Source organism: Macaca mulatta, chromosome 11 (assembly GCF_049350105.2).
Source record: "Macaca mulatta isolate MMU2019108-1 chromosome 11, T2T-MMU8v2.0, whole genome shotgun sequence".
Lineage (NCBI taxonomy): Eukaryota > Metazoa > Chordata > Mammalia > Primates > Cercopithecidae > Macaca > Macaca mulatta.
The window spans coordinates 6,553,765-6,575,095 of NC_133416.1; the positions used below are offsets into that span (position 1 = coordinate 6,553,765).

The 21,331-nt window shown below is 46.8% G+C and overlaps 1 protein-coding gene across 5 annotated transcripts in view; it reads right to left on the reverse strand.

The window, feature by feature from the left end:
* The window catches only part of ANO2 (anoctamin 2), a 393,019-nt gene that overhangs the window by 73,416 nt on the left and 298,272 nt on the right, over window positions 1-21,331 (reverse strand). For all 5 annotated transcript variants that reach the window (XM_077953328.1, XM_077953330.1, XM_028829182.2 and 2 more), the window contains one exon: window positions 11,880-12,075. In XM_077953328.1, coding sequence (XP_077809454.1) covers window positions 11,880-12,075 — 196 coding nt within the window. The remainder of the gene's footprint in view (window positions 1-11,879; window positions 12,076-21,331) is intronic.

Sequence of the window (21,331 nt, forward strand, 5' to 3'; positions counted from 1 at the left end):
ATCAGAGGGAATTTCTGTGCAGAGCCATTCCCACCATCAGCCCTTTTCTTTTAAGTGTTAATCCTCTGCTGCATCATGTCATGAAAAAATATGAGTGCAAATGACCCAGCTGTAAACTGCCTTGGAAAACAATTAGTATGAAAGCCCAGCTTCATCCCAGGAGGCCAGCTCAGGACTGAAAGTCCCCAGAGCTCCATCCTAATCATATGGAAACAGCACGGCCAGGAGAGGACGCCAGCTGCAGGCTCTGAGTCTTGGAAAAGCAGCTCCTCCTGACTGGCGTCTTCGACAGCCCAGCTGGCAAATGCATAACGATGGCAGCAAAACAGAACAAGAGGATGCCCAAGCAAAAGTGCTTGTTCTTCCCCTTACCTCTCCCTAAGGCAGGTCACGCCTTTGCAAACAGCAATGTTTGCTGACAGCACAACCATCTGGGCTGCCCTTCATTTGGGAATCGGGGGCAGGTGGAGGGACTATCCGGGTACCTGGTGTGATGCTGTTGCCTTGGTAGTGCCATGGGTAGGGTGGAAATCACCCTAGGAGAAGTCAGCTAGCTGGATGACAAGGCAGCCAGCTCATAGCCTGAGGGAGCTGAGAGCACCTGAACTGGGGATCTGGAGGATGTACCTGAGATACTCCTGCGGCCCCAGAGAGCTTCCTACCACACGGGGCTTATCTCTCAGAGTCAGGGAGGTAACTCTTGCACCTATGCAAAGGAGCATGAGACCTACTGTGCTGGCTAGCAGCCTAGGCCAGGGTAACAGCGCCCCCGGCACATCTCCTTTTAAGAAAAAAAGGGACCTAAACAGGAAGGGAGCCCTGGGGAGAGAGAGAGAGAGAGAGAGAGAGAGAGAGAGACAGAGAGAGGGGGAGGGGAGACAGAGACAGAGAGAGAGAGAGAGAGAGACAGAGAGACAGAGAGACAGAGAGAGGGGGAGGGGAGACAGAGACAGAGAGAGAGAGAGAGAGAGAGAGAGAGAGAGAGAGAGAGAGAGAGAGAGAGAGAGACAGAAACATATTCTGTTATGGGCCAATCAGGAGAATCCTCCTATATCCAGCACCTACTATGTGCCAAGGACCATACAAGCACTTGACAATTTCCCTGAGATGTTTTTCCCTGTGGCAAGGACAGGAGTGAGGAGACAGCAGGAAGGTGTGCCCTGTCCCTAATCACAGGCACCCCTAACACCCCTGAGTCATCTGGCAAATGCACACACTGGTCTAGAACCTGAGGGAGGAGGCATACAGCCACTCCATCCTCAGCCCACCCCTCATGTCTTCCCAGAGGAAAACAACCCAGAGGAAAGTCTCCTGTCTTTCCCACCATTATCTTTTCTCATTCGACAAGTATCTATTGAGGATGATAATGTGCCAGGCACTGGGCACCAGGTGTGCAGTGGTGGACAATCCAATAAGCTCCCGCCGTGTGGAGCTCCCAGTCTAGAAGGGTGAGGGAGACAATTGCAACCATTTTAGAGAGCGGTGGGTGTTGAAGGAATATGTAGTGATATGAGAAGCAGAAGGAAAGGACAATGGGAAGACTGTTTTGGTCAGAGTGGTCAGGAAAGGCCTCTGAGGAGGTGACCTCTAAGCTGAGACCTGCAGGGTATGGAGAAGTCAGCCCCAGGAGCTGGGGAGAACTCCAGGGGGAGGCATCAGCCTGGGCAAAGTCCTCATGGAGAACCCCAAGGCTGTGCAAGGAATTGGCCGGTCCACACAACTGGAGCATCCTGAGCCTGGTGGAAGTACTGGGAGGGGAAATTGGAGAGGAAGGCTGGAGAGTCAATGTGGGGCTCTGTGAGCCACAGGAAGTACAATGGGAAGCTGTTGTAGGTTTCTGAACAGGGGAAGGATGTGACGAAATTAAATTTTTAAAAAATCACAGAAAGTGAACTGTGGTGGGGGGGCGGGGGGGGGAGTGTGGCGGGGAGACAGAAGTGGAAGCAGAGAGACAAATTGTGAGTGTGTCGCTGTCCAGGCACAAACCAGTCAATGTGAGGATGAAACTTGTGAAAAGTGGTCAGATCTGGAATATGTTTGAAGGTAGAATGAACAATACTTACCAGCAGAATGGATCCTAGGGGTGAGAGAGAGCGAGCTCCAAGGAGTGAGAGTGCCAGGGAGAGACAGAAAGACACAGCCAGGATGGCACTTGGACTTGGAAGTGAGCATTTGGGTGACTGGTGGTGCCATCTCCTGAGATGGGAAGAATCAGTGAAAGGCACCAGATTTGGAGGAAAAATTATGTGTTCAGAGTTGGACACATTAAATTCTTGGCTCCTATGCTTCTCCTTGGCCCCTGTGATACTGTCCCCCAAAACCCAAAACCCCCAAACCCCGACTCATGACCCAAGGCCATTAGAACACTGTATGAACTGAGAATCATCCTTTGAAGTACCCAGCCAGCTTGGAGGAGTCAGCACCTCAAGCAAGTCTAAGCCTCAATGTCAAGGTTGGACTGGGTGATTTCCCAGGTCCTTCCTGCTTCTGGTCTTCTGTGCTCTACAATATGATTCACGAGGCTTTGACGGAAGAATAGAGGGGGACCCTGGGCTGGAAGTCAGAAGACCTTTCTGTCCTAGAGTTCCCAGATAAGGGAATTTATCTTTCTGAGCCTCAGTGTCCTGATTCATAAAATGGTACTTTCCTTCAACATTTGTTGGGAAATGCAGCATGGAAAGCACCAAGCATGGCGTAAGGGCTCAAAGATTTGCTCTTATGATGATGGCACAGCAAGGCGCTCCATCAGAGATTTGCACATTTGTTTCTACTTCTTTAGTAAAAGAGATGCTAGCAAATTAGCTAAAAATCCCCTACAGAGCCCTCTTAGAAGGTTGGGGGGCACATTTTGGCATCACTTGGGGTGGTGAGGTCCCTAGGAATCACCGAGGGCCAGGGAGGCGAAATAGGCAATCGTAGGATCTGTGGCATTTTGAAGAATGAAGGTGGCAAGCTGTGTGTTCCCAGGGTGGGTTCCCAGGGAGAGCAGGGGCCCTTGCTATGGGTCTGGGTGTCAGGTGGCATCCTGGAGATGAGGGTGGAGGTAACATATGTGTCCTAGAAACAAGAAACCCTGACAGCTGCAGCCCCTAGACTGAGCCCGCCCTAAAGGAGAAGAGTGTCCTCCCTGGAAGGGCCCATGCTGTCCAGGCCTGGAGTAAGGAGGGGCCACCTCAGCAGCAGTCCAGCCTCTCCCATCAGAGGGATGTGGCCGGTGGCCATCAGAGGGGTGTGGCCAGCAGCAATGTTCTGTAGCAGTGAGACCCAAGGAGCGAAGGGCAGGTTCTACCCAGGAATCTCTCTGTTTAACTTTGGATGCTGGCCTGACCCCTCTACCACTCAGGATTGCAGCAGGAAACAATTCCCCTTCGATGGTTCAAAGGAAGCGACTCTAATGAAGCCCTTACTCACAGCAGTGAAGAGACGAGGAGAAGAAATGGCTTGGCTGATGCCTAGGAAGAACCAAGCGGGAGAATTCATCCTGCAAGAGTTGCAGTTATGAAGAGATGCATTTTCTCCAGAGATGTGGGAGGATCAGGGAGAGGCAGAGGAAAATACTCCAGTTCCCTAGTGAGGTGGAGAGGGGATCCGGGGAGAAAAGGTGCAAACAGAGGAGGAGGACCACAGCCGTTCCTTCTCTTCTGGATGCTTTAGTCTCTGGGCTCCCAGAAAATCCAAAGAGAGGGAGAGGAAGAGGAAGATATTGTACTTCTTGCTAACAGAAGAGATGAGTGCTCCAAGGACTTAGTAGGGAAACGAGAGACGTGTTCATGGTCACAGGTCATGTTTGGGAAGGAATTATTACCAGTTATACTAAGAGTTCTAAACAGTGGGATTAATGACTGTAGTCTTACATAACTGGTAGGGGTGCTCCACATACTTGGGCTATAACCGTACTCACATCGTTTTATTAGTAGTCACAGCCTCCTGCCATCCTCTCTCTTTCCCAGGCAACATTTAGAATAATTTAAGCCAACATCATGGAGGGGCCCCCCGACAAGCATAGAATCCCCCTGGTCACACCCTGGGAGGTTCTTTCTCCCCCACAGGCTGAGGCCACCCAGAGAGCCAGGAGCCCCAGAGAACCAGGATCCCGGTGCAAAGCAGGAAGAGAATACAAGCCAGCAGACCCAACTTTCAGGCCAGATTGCAAATGACCAGCACTGTGGTGTCCCCCCCCAGAAAGGTATAGGCGCCATTCCCCTCTCCAGCCCACGCCGGCCAGGCCCACCCATGTCCTCTGCTGGACTCTGTCCCTGATCAGGCTCCACTGCAGAGAGCAGACCCCCCATCTCAGAGCACTGCATCCAATAAAGCCAACACTTTCACCCCATGCTCCAAAAACAAACACTATCCACATTTAGAAAATTAGATTCATATATACCCCAAATATGCTTCTTTAAAGAATGTTTGGTGGCTCGGCAGTCATTCGTATCTGTGATACCAACTTTTCCCCCGTCCTGTTCCTTTCCTCCTGCTCTTCTCTCCTCAGTAAGAATATATTGCCTTTTGCTAGAGTAGCTTAGAACTGGAAGAAAAGTTTAGACTCAAAACTTCCCGGGAGGGGCCAGGCACGCTGGCGCATACCAGGAGTCCCGGCATTTTGGGAGACTGAGGCAGGAGAATCACTTGAGCCCAGGAGTTCAAGACCAGCCTGGGAAACAAAATGAGATCCCCTTCTCTACAAAAAGTTAAAAAAAAAATTTAGCCAGATGCCATGGCACACACCAGGAGTCCCAGCTACTCAGGAGGCTGAGGTGGGAGATCCCTTGAGCCCAGGAGTTCAAGGCTGTTGTGAGCTATGATCATGCCACTGCACCCCAGTCTGGACAACAGAGCGAGATCCTGTCTATTTTTGAAAAAAGAGAGAGAGATTTCTGGTGGCCTTGCACATTTTTAAAAAATTTCTTTCTTGTTTAAAACTTATAAGCACGCAGGATCCCAAAGCCTGGGGAGCTCCGCTCTCCCTGTGCACGTGAGACAGACGGCTGCACTCACAGCTTGCCTCCCTGCCATCTTCCTCGCCTGGGGCATCTGACCCACGTGGTTGTCCCCATCCCCAGAAACACTCTACCTCTTGTCATTCACATATGTGAGTGCACTGCATTTTAAATCTTCTGGAGCCTTTGTGGTGTTTCCTTTTGCTCTCCCAATAAATTTAAACTTTTCTGGGGAACAAGGACAGCTACATATTAAAAGGCAGTAGAGTGTCATGGTTTTAGCAAGGACAATGAGGCCAGACTCACCACTTATCAGTGCCATGACCTTGGGCCTGTCATTTTCTGCTCTGTGTCTTCAGTCTTCCTGTCTCTAAATGGGAGTGTTAAGATTACCTACCTGACTGGGTCTGTTTGAAGGATTAAACATACAGATATATGGAAAGTGCTTAGAACAATGTTTGGTTCGGGGTAAGCAGTGTGTGTGTGTGTGTGTGTATGTGTGTGTGTGTGCGCGCGCACACGCACGCATGTGCACGTGCGTGCATGTGTGTGGGCAAGTGTGTATGTGTGTGAGATATAGGGTAAGCAGGGTGTGCATCAACACACACACATGCACACTACTAACTGTATGCTTTGGTCAAGTTTCTAAACCTCTTCAGCCTTCTCATAAGTAAAATGAAAGAAATGACTCATTCCCAGTGTTACTGTCATAATGTGGGGCAAAGTACGCAAACCAGTGTTGGCATGAGGTGGGCACTCAATGGAACTCAGGGCCTTTCCCCATCCCTCCTTTCACTCCCGTCCCTGGCCCCACTTCAGGAGCATCTGGGGCAGTGACAGTCAGGAGTGGGCTATCAGCGATGTCCAAGCAGCTCCCAAGCACGGCCATTTTCATAAAAACCTTGACTTGACTAATACTCTTTTTTTCAAGCACCTACAATGAGCCCAACCCTGGGACTCGGAAAGACTGGATGGCAAGGGAGGGATGAAGTGCACCAGCCAGCACTCTGCACAGAGTTTCAAAAGAAAAGACAAGGAGGAAAAGCAGTCAGAAAGCCAAAAGCATTTTGAGTATTCAGTCCAGAAGCCTGCCATTAGACGTGCCTCCTCCATCCTGCCTCCTATTGGAAGAATTCTCCAAAGCTAGAGTACAGACAGGCCCCCTGTCCAGGCCAACCCTGACCACTGCCTACATTGTTACGCTAAGATCCTATAGTTTTCCTTCTCCCAGATTTGTATGGCTCAAAGGCACAATACACCCCTGCATCCTGACCCGACGAGGAAGCACACCTTGCACCAGTCAGCTCCATTGCCTTCTTGCCTCCCACCCTATCCTCCCAACATGCTGCAGCCTGTCCTCTTTGCTGTATGTCCAGAGGCCCAGTGACCTGCCCAGATTTTGCCTGCTTCCTCCCCCAGGACCTGAACCTTTTCTCTACAGCCACCACCTGTATCCCCTCCTGGAGTGAACGGATCACTGGGGACTAAGAGACCTTGTCCCACCCGTCCACTGGAATCCTACCCCCGCAGCACTCAAAATCCAATACTGATGCTTGCTAAAGCTGGCCACACACTCTGTACACTGTGCCTTGGCCAGCCGGGCTCCCTCTCAGACACAGTTCCAAAGCTTCATGCATTTCCCCAGAAAGCCCCCTTCCCACCACCCTGGGGTTCAGCTGAGTCCTGCTTCACCAGTGCTGTGTTGCCTCCAGATTCCAGCATGCCTTGCATCTAAGGTCCTGACTAGTGTTATGGCAGCCAGGGGGACAATCACTGTGTTCATCTGCCACTGCTGCTAGTGGTAGATATCATTCTCAAGGAAATTAACAAATCTTGCCTTCTGTGATATATATTTGTAGCAAGAATGGACCTCAGATAGGCCTGACACCTCAGCCTCTTGAAGGATGCTCCCAGGAAACTGGTCTTCCATTACTCAGCCCTGTGGGAAACACTTGGGTACTTATTGGGGTTACTGACACCAGCTGTTTGCACCTGGTGAGCAAAGCGCATACTTACAGCCTCCTCAAACTATCAACACATCTGGGGCAGGAAGCCAAGCGGGTGTTAAACCCAGCGTGAGAATGGCAAAGGAAGTCTTAAGCCCGGCAGACTTCTCATTCCATTAGGTGGCATTATCCATAGCTTTATGTCCGCGTGGAGCCTGAGGGAACCCTGTAACCGTATCTCTGCCTGTGGGGATACTGCTGGGACCTACTCTGTGGGACCGTCTCTGTTAGTGTGGGTATTCTTTGCCTTTAAGGAAACTTTAAGTCTCCCGATACCCTTGGTGCCTCTTTCAGTCACTATCCCGTTGTGTCAACTTTGCACTGGCCTTATTCATCTCAATAAGATCATACATCCTTCTGTAGGAAGACAGGTGAAATAAGGAATACATAAATGTTCACTTCAGCCTCTACTGTGGCTTAAAAGATACCTAGCCTATGGGCATTCCTTGAAAAACGTCTTTTTGCATGCATGAATGAAGAGAGAGACGTAGTTCACCAATGACTGCAATGACAAAAATGTGCTAAGATCTGCCATGGGCCAGGCACTGTGCAGGAAATAAAAATAAATGAAAGACAGGGTCACTGTTCTCAAGAGCCTTGCAGCCTGGTTGGGAGCAAGTAGCAGAGACCTTTCCTGCTTACAGAATGGCCATGTCCCTTCACACATTTTCCAAGTTCTTCATAATTAGGCTGATTCTAGCCAGTGAGCTGTGAGCAAACGGGAGGAACAATGATGCTTGGAGGCTGAAGCATTTAACAGCCCCAGTCAATGCTCCAGCTGTCTTTTCTTGACATGGTGTCCACGGCAGCCGCCATCAGTCTAGGTCTGCCTGATTGCACTATATATGTGGGCTGAGCAAGAACACAGATGACTTTACAGATGCAACCAAGATTTCAAGATGAATTTATTACCCCAGCAGAGCCTAGTCTACTCTAACACTGGGAAGACACATATATGTGAAATGTGATAGCACCTGATCAGCATCCAATGAGTAGTGTGGATAAGACGCTCCAAGCTTAGCCTTGACCTGCAGGCTTTGCCTTTACTGTTTCATCTTCCTAAGAGTTCTCCTTCCACATCCTTTTGTGGGTGGCTCCCTCCTGCCATCCAGGTCTCAGCTATAAAGTTACCACCTTGAAACACCTTTCCTGACCAACTCCTCCAGAGTGCACAGCCCCAGACCACTGTCTGTCTCATCAGACCTTCCTCACATTCTGTGGAATGGCCCTGCTCGCTGTCCATCTTTCCCTTGCCACAGTGAAAGCAAAATGAGAGCAGGGACCTTGTCGCTTGTCATTGCTGTGTTTTCAGAACTGTGCCTGGCACAGAGCAAGCACTCCATCAACAGCTGATGGATGAACCCAGAAACAGAGGGTGTGTGCCAGGGGAGTCTGGAAGGGGGAGGATGACCACTGACGGCTGAGAGGCCAGAAGAGGATTTACAAAGGAGGAGCCCTCAAGAAGCCCTTTCAAGGGGGGTCACTGAGGTCATTTTGGCAGTCACAGCAGCATGAGCAAGGCTGGGCTGGGGCCACACGGGGAGGCTAGGGTGACCGCGAGCTGAGTGGGTCAGCTGGGGTGGAGGACCACAGTGGGAAGAAAGTAGCTGAGAGCTTGAAATGCTAACTAGAGCTGCTCTAGGGCCAAGGGAAGCTGTCTGAGGGTGCTGACTGGGAGCAATGTCCCCAAACCCACTGTTCAGGAAAGGTTGGCTGGATGGGGATTTCCAAGCTAGAAGCCCATTGAAAGAGGCTGAGGACAACGGCATAGGCGTTAGGCTGTGAAACCGTCCAGACACATGATGACCAGAGGACAGGAGGAATATGACGAAGGAAGGATCAGCAAACCTTTGTCCGAAAAAGTTCCCCAATACCCACTGCCACACAGTTGGAGGGTGGGAGGAGAAGGAGCCAGGTCTAGAGTTCAAAGCTTCTTTCTACTGGATTCTCAAATTCAGCGGTCCCTCTCTGAGCCCTCTGGGGTACCCAGTCTAAGGTAGACAAGAGCAATGCCCCAGAACAAGGCTCACTGGGGTTCCTGATGGAGACCCAACACACCACTTCAGTACAGATGGTGAGAAACTGACATCAAAGTCACACAAAAGAGATTCACATTTTAGAGGTGGAATCTGAGTCTGAACCTTAGTAAAGTGAGGGTATAATACTTCCCTTCCTGGCCATGCAGTTTTTGTGAAGATGAAATGGAGTTACAAATTTTATTTTAAGTTTAAAAATACTTTATGAGTATCACTCTCAGAGAGAACAAAATGTACTTGTTAGGATTTTATCTCCTTTCCAGGGCACAGACTTTCTTATGGAGTCCTGGACATCGATTTAACAGCCCAGGGTAGCTGCTTTGGTCTGGGCCAGGAGGGTGTGTCGGTAGAAACAGTGAACATAGCTTCATGATGTGAAAGCTGTGTTACAGCCCATTTTATTTGTGGCTTTAAACAGAAGAGTTAAGGCCCCGCCTCGCACATGGGAAGTACTCACTAAATACTTATTAATGACTTTTCTATTGTTGCCCACTCAATTTCTCTTTCATCTTTATCACTATCTAGAGCAATGCAAGAAAAGAGAGATAATGTAACACAAATGAACAGCAAGAAGGTCGACATCACCACTGACTTCCTGTCCCTCTTTTTCCTACTTCCTGCCCATACACTCAGCAATGTCCTTTCAATTGGCTCTCCTACCTCTCCCTATTCTGTCACATCCTATTTCCCTGCTAAGTAATTTTGCAGACAGCTCCCGTCATGCCACGCTCTTAAAAAAAATCCTCAGTGGTGCTAGATCAGGACCACATGGAGTGAGTAGGGGACATTTATTTCTACTCCTGATGTTTCCTCCATGTGGTGGGAATGTGATTAGTTGTAATGTCTCAGCTTGTCTTCCCCCAGCTCAACCATCTCTCCTCTTGGGTGAGAGAAGGAGGAGTAGCTTATCTTATTGTTGAGTCTGGAAGAGGATGCTGGCATTCCTTGCCTAGCCTCTTTTTCTGCCCCTACTTAGAGGGGAGCTAAGGGCCTGCAGGAAGCAGGTGTTCTTCTATGTCCCTCCAAGTTCTAAGTTCACAGGGCTGGCCCATCCACCGCTGCCTGCCATGGAGAGAGAATGTCTTTTTGGCTCTTCTCCTAAGCTACTGCCTCCCATGTAGCCTTTCTCAGTTTTACGGCTGATATTTTGGCTTTGTCTACTCTTGCCTTGATCTAATTTCTCAGCTGGTCCAGTCATCAGGCCAGGAAGATGGTACTGTTTATTGCTGAATGTCCCTGGGAACTCCAGCAAACACTTTTCCATTATCTATGAAAAAAATCGGAGTCCTCAGCCTGGCATTTTAGATTTCCCATCAAAAAGCAAAACAAAACAAGAAAACACGAGCTGGTTAACTCCGTTGGCCCAGTTTCCCACTCCATCATGCCCTGGATGTGCCCTGGACCTAGAGCCCCGGCACTGGGCTCCCCTGGCGTCCTGTGCATGCTTCATGCTTTCTTTCTCCCATACGCTGAGCTCAGCTCCTCCTCCGCTGGTGTTCAGCTCTACCAAGACTCTCCCAATCACCCAAGTGGCTCATTTGCCACTTTCCTGCATGCCTTTCCTGACCCCCTGATCACTCCCTTCAGTGCCGTATTTCTCGCTTGGTTTCCTTTGCCAGGAATCTCCCTCTCCTCCTGCCCATCCTCTCCTCCCTATATGCGTGCCTATCTGTCTCTCACTTATCTCTGAGCTCTACAGTTAAATGCCTCTCCCTCCAAAGCCTCCTGAGTCCCCAGGAGTGTTGGATGTTCTTCCAAAGTGCTTCCATAGAATCCTGTCTATCATTAAATATGCTGAATTAAAATTCTCTGCTTATTTTTCTCCGGAAGCTTATGAAGACACACAGATAACACTCATAAATATGCACATTCCTGGAAACAGCAGAGCTGCCCCTGAGGATGCTAAGCTGCCGATAGCAATACAGAAGCCAAAGCAAAGTGCTCACCATGGGTGGTGTTTCAGTAGAGGCCAAGCAGGGGAAAGGCACAGACAGAGCAACTTTCTGGAATTCTCCAGTCATCAGGAGAAGGCTCCTGAGGAGGTGGCTATCCTATCAAGGGTCCGTGAATTAAAGACATCATACATACCATCAATGCAACCTCCCTATGAGGTTAACAAGAAGTTGGGAAACCTCGTCCCTAGTGTCAGAGAGGGAAATCCCTACATTCAGAGAGGGAAGGGATGAATCCAGGCCACCCAGAATACATACAATGGGACAGGGTCTCGACTGTCAGCCTCCCCCATCCAATAAGCACAAATGCCAAATGCCAAAACGTGGTGCTTGGGCAACAGCGGCTTACAGCTCAAATGACACGTCTGAATATTGAGGCCATTGCATTTTTCTCACTGGTTTGAAGCTTGGGAAGTCTGATATGCCTCTTTGAAGTCTACTCAGTGCCCGGGGAATGTGTGGATTTTCTGGGGCCTCTGACAATACGGGGATAGATAAGACCAATAAGACCCTCTTGGGCTCAAGTATCAAGAGGCTTTCCTCAACTTTATAGATGCTGCTGGGAAAATGAGAGCTAAAGCTCTGTACTTTTTAACAGGAAGTCTGCCTTGCTTCTAGGTTAGGCTAAAAAGAACAGACCCTGTGGTTTATCCTTAGGGGATAGTGAGTGTCCTGTCACATGAGGCAATCAACACAGGCCAGAGGACTTGATCAAGAATGTTACAGGAAGGATTCCCGCCTTTAGAGAAAGCCCTTTGGCAGCCCTGCAAATACACATACATTGCACTTCCCCATTCCTCTAATTAAAATTCACTGTACAAAGCATCCTGTCCCTGTCCCCCTTTTTTTTTTTTTTTTTTTTTTTTGGTTCATTATCACCAAAAGCCTTGCACACATTGACTTAAAGAGGGCCTAGGACAGCCAGAAGATTCGGTGACACAGTACCAATTTTGGTGAGCCACTTGGCCACAGCACCATAGATCTCGTCCAGGATGAGGATGACCACGAGGTTGATGATGACTGCTGTTGCTGTCACTGTCACCCGGACATTGGAGCGTGTAGCCTTATTGAGAGACAGAGCGGCTGCTGTTGTTATTCGATACACAATCACCCCAAAGACGATTGAGAACGTCAGGGCAATCTGTTTGGGGGAAAACAGAGAAAAATGCACATCAGCAGGCAATTCTTGAGCATCTACTATTTGCTCTGCCAACAGGACCATTTGCTATTATCAGATATTATTAATCTGGAGTCTTTTGGTGGGTAACAAGGGAATCTTTTGGTGGGTAACAAGGGATTCTAGATATTATGAGTCTGGAATATTTGACTGGGTAACAAACTTTTAGGCAGAGTTCTGAGGGGAAGTGCATTTTCCAGGGGAGGATGTCTTAATTTTTATCAGAATTGAAATGATTTATCACACACACACACAATAAGGATGAACACGCTGGACCCTGTGGAGTGTTCAACATACATGATGCAATTTCTTTCGTGAGGGAGCTTTTGATCTTCTATGGAAATAACATGAACTCCTTTTAAACAAACCGTAGTAAATAATGTCCAAGAATGTATTAAGTGCTAAATGAAGAGTATTATTGCTGAAGGAACTCCAAGTACATGGGAGCAAGTAAATTTGGGTGGCCAGGGAATAGTCTGTGGAGACAGTGGGATTTAAAATGGAGTTTTCATGAGAAGAAATAGAAAGCCACTGAAGGTACCTGAGCTGAGAAGGGATAAGTTACAGCTTGATAAGTAGAGGCAAGAAGGCTGCTCAAAGGAGAAAAGAGGGAATACATCAAGAGTGAGATTTTAGGAATCTCAGTCTTCAGGATGACCAAAATATCACTGTAAGATTTCTCTACTAGGTGACTTGAAATGGAGGACTCAGATTCCTCATTTGGTACAGAAGTGTCCAGCTGCTGTGCTCCAAAAGGAGGGTTATAGCCACGTGACCTCTAAGGGTCTCCTCATTTCCTCTCTCTAGAACCTAAGAATAATAAGGCACTCTCTTAGACCTAGATCTGCCCAACAGCCCCTCTTCCTTCTTCTGTGCCCATGTCCCCTCCTGTCCCCATCACAACCAAGGAAGGATCATTTCCAGGAAGAATAAGGATGCTATGAGAAGAAAGTGCCCTGAGTAAGCCTCTTAGAGGGGACAGGAGAGAGAGACAACTGCTAGGTGCATGCCCCGCTCAGAGCAAATTCTAACCTGCTTCAGTCAAGACTTCTTCAAGAAAGAAGCCTTCCTTCTTAGGACTCTTTCTGTAAAGGAAACTGTTCAGGTCCTATTTCCTCTGCAGGACAGAGAATGGGCACTGGCTATGAAGAACTAAATAGAAAACGTGGGGAGAGAACACGGCAGGTAGAAGGCTCCCCAGAAAAAATAAGCTGTGCTGGACCACACACACACACACACACACACACACACACACACGGAGCGGGGCAGGAAGGAGGGGGTGAGAGGGGGGAAGGAGAGGCACAGGAGGAAAGGGGAGGGGAGGTGGGGGCCTCTGGCTTGGGCAGTGCTTTGCAAGCAGTGTGAATGACACTCCAGTGGCTTGCCAATGGGTTGCAGATGTGTCCAGGTATGGATGTTTCCAGACCTCTGGTGGGTACCTGGGGTGTGCTGGTGGCAGACTCAGCTCTTTATCCTGGTGGGCTTCAAAAACTACCAGTAATTGCCCTATGGGCCGTGTTGTGAAAAAGAAGCCCTTGGTAAGGAAGGCAGAAAGGTGGTGTTCTCTGGGCACAGGAAGGCTGTGTGTGTTTGGGTGTGTGTGGGTGTGGGGAGAGGAGAGGTTGGATGGGAAAAACACTCTGTGTGAGGCCCCTCTTCTGCTGCAGGGTGGGGGTGGGGAGCGGCAGAAACACCAGCCTCCAGGACTAAGTAGGGACTACTACCGTGTAACTGGGAAAACCTGGACATGACATCACCCCTCTCCAACAATGTAGACATGTTCACTTTCCATTCCTCTGGGATTGTCACTGCCAGACAGTAAGGGCCTAGAAAATGTGGTGTGAGATTCTTTTCCCCAAAAATCACTTTCGCAGTGAAGACCAGTGATGAAAGTATTGATGAGGCTGGAGAGGTGAGGGTATCGAGGAGTGAGTGAATGTGTGTGTGCGTGCGCACGCGCACGCGCGCGTGTGTGTGTGTATTTGGGGGTTGGGATTGGGAGATAGACTAGGGGAAAAAAACAATGGCAAAAACATCCTTTGTTTAGGGTCTTATGGGAGGGACATGGAGGAAGGTGTGGGGAGAAGATCAGCTTCTGTTATTCTCTAAGAGGCCCAGCTGCTAAACTAGAGAAGGAACACTTTTTGCTACTCAAAATACTGTCCAAGGATCAGCTGCATCAGCTGGAAGCTTGATTGAAATGCAGAATCTCAAGCACAACCCCAGACCTACTAACCTGGAACCTGCATTTTAACACAATTCTTTTTCACATTCAAGGAGCACTGTCCTACTTACCTAGGAAAGCCTTCTTTCCCGCCCTCCCTTCCTCCCTAGCCCCACTCCCGGCACACCTCACTCAGCTCTCTGATTCCTTGCAGGTTTACCTTCTCTGGTCTTGATTTCCTATCCCACTATAGAAATCAAGCTCTGAGCCTCTCGTTTGGTGTTTCCCAGAGCATTCCAAGATTCACAGAGCTTTCAAGTTGCAGGAACTTGCAGAGCACCAACCCAGCCACGTGACCATTTTGCAGCTGAAGAAACAGGCATGGAAAAGTGAAGCGATTTGCTGAAGTCCACAAGGTGTGGACTACAACCCTACTGTTCTGGATCATGGCAGAAATTTTAAAATCTTAGCATTTAGGAATCATCTATGTACAGTCTTTAGTCTCATACATAAGGAAACTGAAGCCCAAGAGGCAACAATGTGATTGATCCAAGGTCTGGAGGGTATATGGTAGAGCTGAGATGTTAATGGTGATAACATCATCAATACCAGCTGAACTACTTGTGCCTTCTAGATGTCTTTATTCGATGCATATATTCACTAGCACTGATTCTTTTAACTACCATGCAAGACATGCCTTTAATACATGAGATTTAATGATGATTTAGGATTTGAACCCTGCTCCATGGTTCCAAAGTCTACAATCCCATCCTGACATTAGAACCCAGGTTTTCCAGCACTAAATCCAGTACTATTTCCACCACTTGTGGTTACATTATTTATTTACTTTTTCTTTTTTTGTTGTTGTTTGAGATAGAGTTTCACTCTTGTTGCCCAGGCTGGAGTGCAATGGCGCGATCTTGGCTCACTGCAACCTCTGCCTCCCGGGTTCAAGCGATTCTCCGGCCTCAGCGTCCCAAGTAGCTGGAATTACAGGCATGTGCCACCACACCTGGCTAATTTTGTATTTTTAGTAGAGATGGGGTTTCTCCATGTTGGTTAGGCTGGTCTCCAACTCTCCACCTCAGGTGATCTGCCTGCCTCGGCCTCCCAAAGTGCTGGGATTAGAGGCGTGAGCCACCGTGCCCAGCCCACATGATTGATTTTGTTTATTAAGTTCAATACATATTTTCTGGTTGCTTATTGTGCAAACCACTGCACTGGGTATATTCCATGTTTGTGATCTGTCTCTTCTAACTAGGTCAAAAGGAGGTTTGTCTTGTACCACATTCTGTGCCTTAAAACCACTTCATAGCAGCGCCTCCTGTAGAACTGGTTTGGTAAAGATTCGCTGGTCAGCAGCTCTAGGGGATCTGGCTGCCCTGCACACGGTCATTTTATTATGGTTCCTGTTGCTTTTGGTGTTTTCACATCACAACTTTACTTCTGAGGCACAAACAAAATGCAACATAAGCCAGGCTACAGAGTCCAGAGTCCTACTTGACACCAAGAGTGAGACAGGAAAGAGAGGAGGCCTCTTCATCGCCCTCCAGAACTTGCATTCTGAAGCAAAGTTGAGAAAATCATTGCACACATACAACAAAGATGAGCCTAGTAGCAGCTGGATGGAGTCACAGGCCTCTGTTCACAAGCTTCCGGTATGCTCTCAGCAGAGAGCAGGGGGATTAGTCAGAGAAAACTCCACAGAAAAACGTTTTGGGACAGTTTCCTGTGGGAAAGACTGAGAGGAAAGAATAAGAAGGAAGAACTTTCCGGAAAAGGGAAGAGGAGCAAGTAGCAATGCACAAGGCACAAGTAACCTCTGCTGATCCCCAGCATGGCACACAACAGTAGCTCAAGTATAAAAATACAGGCGTGCACACACACTAGCAACTTCATCATTGACACAGTACGCTGCCTATGACATCCACCTAGTTTATTTACGCATTCGGTCATTCATAAAATGTGTCTTAAGCTCCTCCTTGTGCCAGTCTCAGTTCTAGGTCCCAGTAGGAAAAGGAAACAGAAAGCACTACCTTCACAGAGTGGATCTTCTAGTGGGAAAATATAGACAATAAACTAATAAATAGGTAAAATACGTAGTACCTTCAGCATGAGAAATACTGTGGAGACAAAGAAGGCAAAGAGGGTACAGAGATCAGTTGCAATTTAAAACAGGGTGGTTGGGAAAGAGATGGGTGAGGAAGTGACCTTTTACCAAAGACCTAAAGGAAGGATTTAAGGGAAGTGAGCAAGGGGACAGGTGGAGTGGGAGACGGGTGGGCAGCCAGGAGGGCGCCCTCTAGTGTGTGGATATTGGCTTCCACACCTCAGGAGATGGGAAGGCGTCAGAGAGTTTTGAGCACAGGAGGGATGTGAGTTGGTTTAGGTTTTAAAAATTAGCATGCTGATGATCCATCAGGGGCAGTGTGCAAATAAGGCAGATCAGTGAAGGGGCTATGATGAGAATCCAGGCTGTGGAGGAGGATTTCTGATGGTGGACTCCCAATATCCAAGTGTAAGAAAATGACTATCTGGGGCATAGGAGGAAAGCTCAGGCACCTAGCTCTAGAGGAGGGACATTGCCTCTGACAATCCCCTCCCTTACAAGAAGAAAACAGGAGGGCCCATCTAACAAGGAAACTTTAGCTGAACACACTGGATTGGTGAAGAGAGAGAGAAAGTTCGTCTTTGTCCATGCTGGCCTCTAACACGAGGAGGCAGATGAAATAGCACTGGGGCATTTCTTTGCTCTCATCACCCCATGAAAAGCATTCCCAGCTGACTTGGTAGACTGGCATGTCTGAAACCTTCCTAATGCCCATGGTCCTGGCATCTTCTGCCTAGGTTCAAGCACAGGGGTGAAGAAAGGAATGAGATGAGAGATACAGTAGGTGTCTATGGCTTACCCTAACTTCACCACAGAAAATTACCTGTTTCTAAGCACCACCCTGACCCCTTCATCTCATGCTCCACACCTTGTTCTAGGGTAATGCCAAGTCCTTTTTCTTTAGAAAACATCAGAGTGAACAGCAACTTACAGAATGGGAGAAAATGTTTGCAATCTACCCATCTGACAAAGGGCTAATATCCAGAATCTACAAAGAACTTAAACAAATTTACAAGAAAAAAACAAAAACCCCATAAAAAAGTGGGCAAAGGATATGAACAGACATTCTCAAAAGAAGATATTTATGCAGCCAACAGACACATGAAAAAATGCTCATCATCACTGGTCATCAGAGAAATGCAAATAAAAATCACAATGAGATACCATCTCACACCAGTTAGAATGGTGATCATTAAAAAGTCAGGAAACAACAGGTGCTGGAGAGGATGTGGAGAAATAGGAATGCTTTTACACCAGTGGTGGGAGTGGTTAAACTAGTTCAACCATTGTGGAAGACAGTGTGACGATTCCTCGAGGATCTAGAACTAGAAATAACATTTGACCCAGCCATCCCATTACTGGGTATATACCCAAAGGATTATAAATCATGCCGCTATAAAGACACATGCACATGTAAGTTTATTGCAGCACTATTCACAACAGCAAAGACTTGGAACCAACCCAAATGTCTATCAATGATAGACTGGATTAAGAAAATGTGGCACATATACACTATGGAACACTATGCAGCCATAAAAATGGATGAGTTCGTGTCCTTTGCAGGGACATGGATGTAGCTGAAAACCATGATTATGAGCAAACTACCACAAAGACAGAAAACCAAACACCGAATGTTCTCACTCACAGGTGGGAATTGAACAATGAGAACACCTGGACACAGGGCAGGGAACATCACACACTAGAGCCTGTCGGGGGGTCCGGGGCAGGAGGGATAGCATTAGGAGAAATACCTAATGTAAATGATGAGTTAATGAGTGCAGCAAAGCAACATGGTGCATGTATACATATGTAACAAACCTGCACGTTGTGCACATGTACCCTAGAACTTAAATAAAAAATAAAGAAAGAAAACTGGGATTTTTTTTTAAGTGGGAAAAAGTAACGGGGACAAGTTAGTTCAAATAGGCAGGAAACAATATAATGTATTGTCCAATCTGAAATACTTTTGAGAGTAAAAAAGTGCTATTAATAATTCCCCCTGGTCTGGAAGCTTAAGCCTGGACAAGCTTGAGCACCTGACTGTGAAGGGTGATGTGTAAAGGGGGCTCCCCCCATTCCCACCACTCTGCTCCCAGCTCCTGCCCACATGGTTCAGTTCCCAGAACTTGCTGGTGGCAGTTGTGGGACCCCAGGCAGAGTGAGATTCTCAATTAGTTATTGGTTCTGATACAGAATCTTGCATTTATATCAAGATTTGGAGTTGGGTGGGGTTGGGAAAGGGAAGATTTTACAAAGGAGAAATAATTATGTATTATTTGTGGACAATAAAAATATTCCCACTTTCCAGTCTAGCTTTAGGACGTATCAACGGAATTTTAAAAAAAAGAAAAAGCTTAGAATTTTGGCAAGATGATCCACCATTGACCCAGTTTTTAGTATTTGTTGAATGGTGGTGCAGTGATCTATTTGTTGTTGGTGGTGATGATGACGATGACGATGATGATGATACAGATTTTTCTCTCAGGCAGCAGCTAAGCTCCTAGTTTCAGTGCTCTCCTTGCCTGACTTAGCAGCGGCATGTGATACAACGGATTGCCCTGCCCCTTTGAAATGCTTCCTTGACTTCTGGGACTCTGTATTCTCCCCTGTCCCTTTTCGATTCTCCTTTCTGGCCCCTCCTCATGCTCCTAAACTTGAGCACTGCAGTGTCCTGGGACTTGGTCTTTGGACATTTTCTCTATCGACTCTCATTCCCTTGGTGATCTCGTGCAATCTTATAGCTTTAAATGCCTTCTAGTGATTAGGTCTCCAGCCTGGACATCTTCCCTGAACTCTAGATTCATATCCATCATGAGGGCAACCGAGTAAGGAATAACGGCAGATTTGGGGCTGCTCAGGATAAAAGCCTTAAGAGTCATTCTTGACTTCTTTTCAGTTTTATACCACATGATCAAATTCTTTCAGTCCACTTTCAAAATAGAACCAGCATCTGAACACTCTTCACTCTCACCCTGCCCAGGCCACCACACTTCGTGCATTATCACGACAGATTCCTACTTGATCTCCCTCTTCCTACCCCTGCCTTTCTACCAGCATGTTCTCACCCCAGCAGCCAGAATGATCCTTTTGAAATGTATGTCAGGTCATGTCACTCCCTGCAAAATCCTCTACTAGGGGTTCTCATCTCACATAGAATTAGCCCATGTCCTTACTGTGGCCTCCAGGGCCCTAATTACAGGGCTCCTCATTACTTCTCTAACTGTGTCCCCGTTTGCACTACCCCCTGCAGGGTGCTCAGCTCCAGCCACACTGTGGCTCTTTCTTGCTGTCTCTCCTGATGCCAGGCATTGCTCCCCTTGGGCCTTTTCTCTTGCTGTTTCCTCTGCCCAGAATGTTCCCCCTAGAATATCCATGTGGCTGGCTCCTCCACCTCCTCCAGATCTTTGATAAAACGTCACCTTAATGAGAACTTACCTGACCAACCCATTTAATATATGCATTTTGTGTCTTTTTAAATTTTATTGTGAACATGCAGAAAAATCCATTTTATACACACACACACACACACACACACACACACACACACACTGAATAAAACAAACACCAGTATAGCCCAGACCAGCACTGCCAGCAGCTTTGAATTCCCTTCTCCCCAGTACACACACATGGCCTCCCATCCTTGCTGTTCCTTTGGATCTAACCACTGTGCAGAATTTTGTGATAATCATTCTCTTGCTCATTTGATAGTTTTAACACCAAGGTATGCATCCTTAAACTATATAGTTGAGTACTGTCTCTGAACACTATGAGTAGATTCAAACTGTATATATTCTTTCACCTTGTTTTTTTCACCCTTGATGTTATACATAGCTATTAGTTTGCTCATTTTCATGACTGTATAGTATTTAATTGTATACATATGCCTCAATTTATGTATCAATTCTGGTGGTGACAGGCATTTGGGCTGTTTCCAGGTTGAGTTATTATAAACAGGGCTTCCATAGACATCCTTGTACATGTATTTTGCTGCTCATGGACACAAGTTTTTCTAAGACAGATACCCAGGAGTAGAATTTCTCAGAAACTTTCAGTTTCACTAGATAATGCCAAACTATATCCAAAGTGTTTTTGTTTTTTCACCTTATACTCCCAATAGGAGAGTTTAAGATGCTCTTTTGATCTTTTCCAACACTTGTTATTTACAGACTTTTGGGCATATATGGTATCTCATTGTGGTTTAAATTAGAATTTTCAGGATTACTAATGAGACTGGGTACTCTTTTATAGGTTTATTGGCCATTTGGATTTCCTCTTTTGTGAAGTACATATTCATCTTTTTCCTATTTCATACTGAATTACCTTTTTCCATGTTTTTTAATTCTTTATGTTAAGAGTAATTCTTTGAGTTATAGTTGTTGCAAATACATTATCCCATTCTGATAATTTGTCTTCTCACAGAGTGTATTAGGTATTTTATGAACTTAAATTCTTAATTCTAATATAGTCATATTTACCAGCATTTTATTATGGTTGTGCTTTTTGTATCTTTCTCAAGAAATTCTTCCCTACCCCAAGGTCATGAAAATATTTTTTTCTTATATATTTAAAAACTTGATTGTTTTCCCTTTCACAGTTCATCTTTAAAATACACCTAGAATTGATGTTTTTGAGTTGTGTGAATAAGGCCCAGTTTTATTTTCTTCTGTATGGACACCCAGCTGTCCCAGAAGCATTTATTGAGAAGTTCATTCTTTTCCCCATTTATATGCAGTGCCACTTTCATTAATCTGGTTCTTGGTTTTCTATTTTATTCCGTTGGTCTAATTATCTCTTCCCACAAGAATATAACATTATCTTACTTATTGTAGTTTTATAATTAGAGTAACATATCCATCCTTCAAGAGTTTGTTGACTCTTCTTAGCCTTTGTGCTTCCATATAAATCTTAAAATCAGTTGATCGACTGGACAATCTAAAGACCTTAGA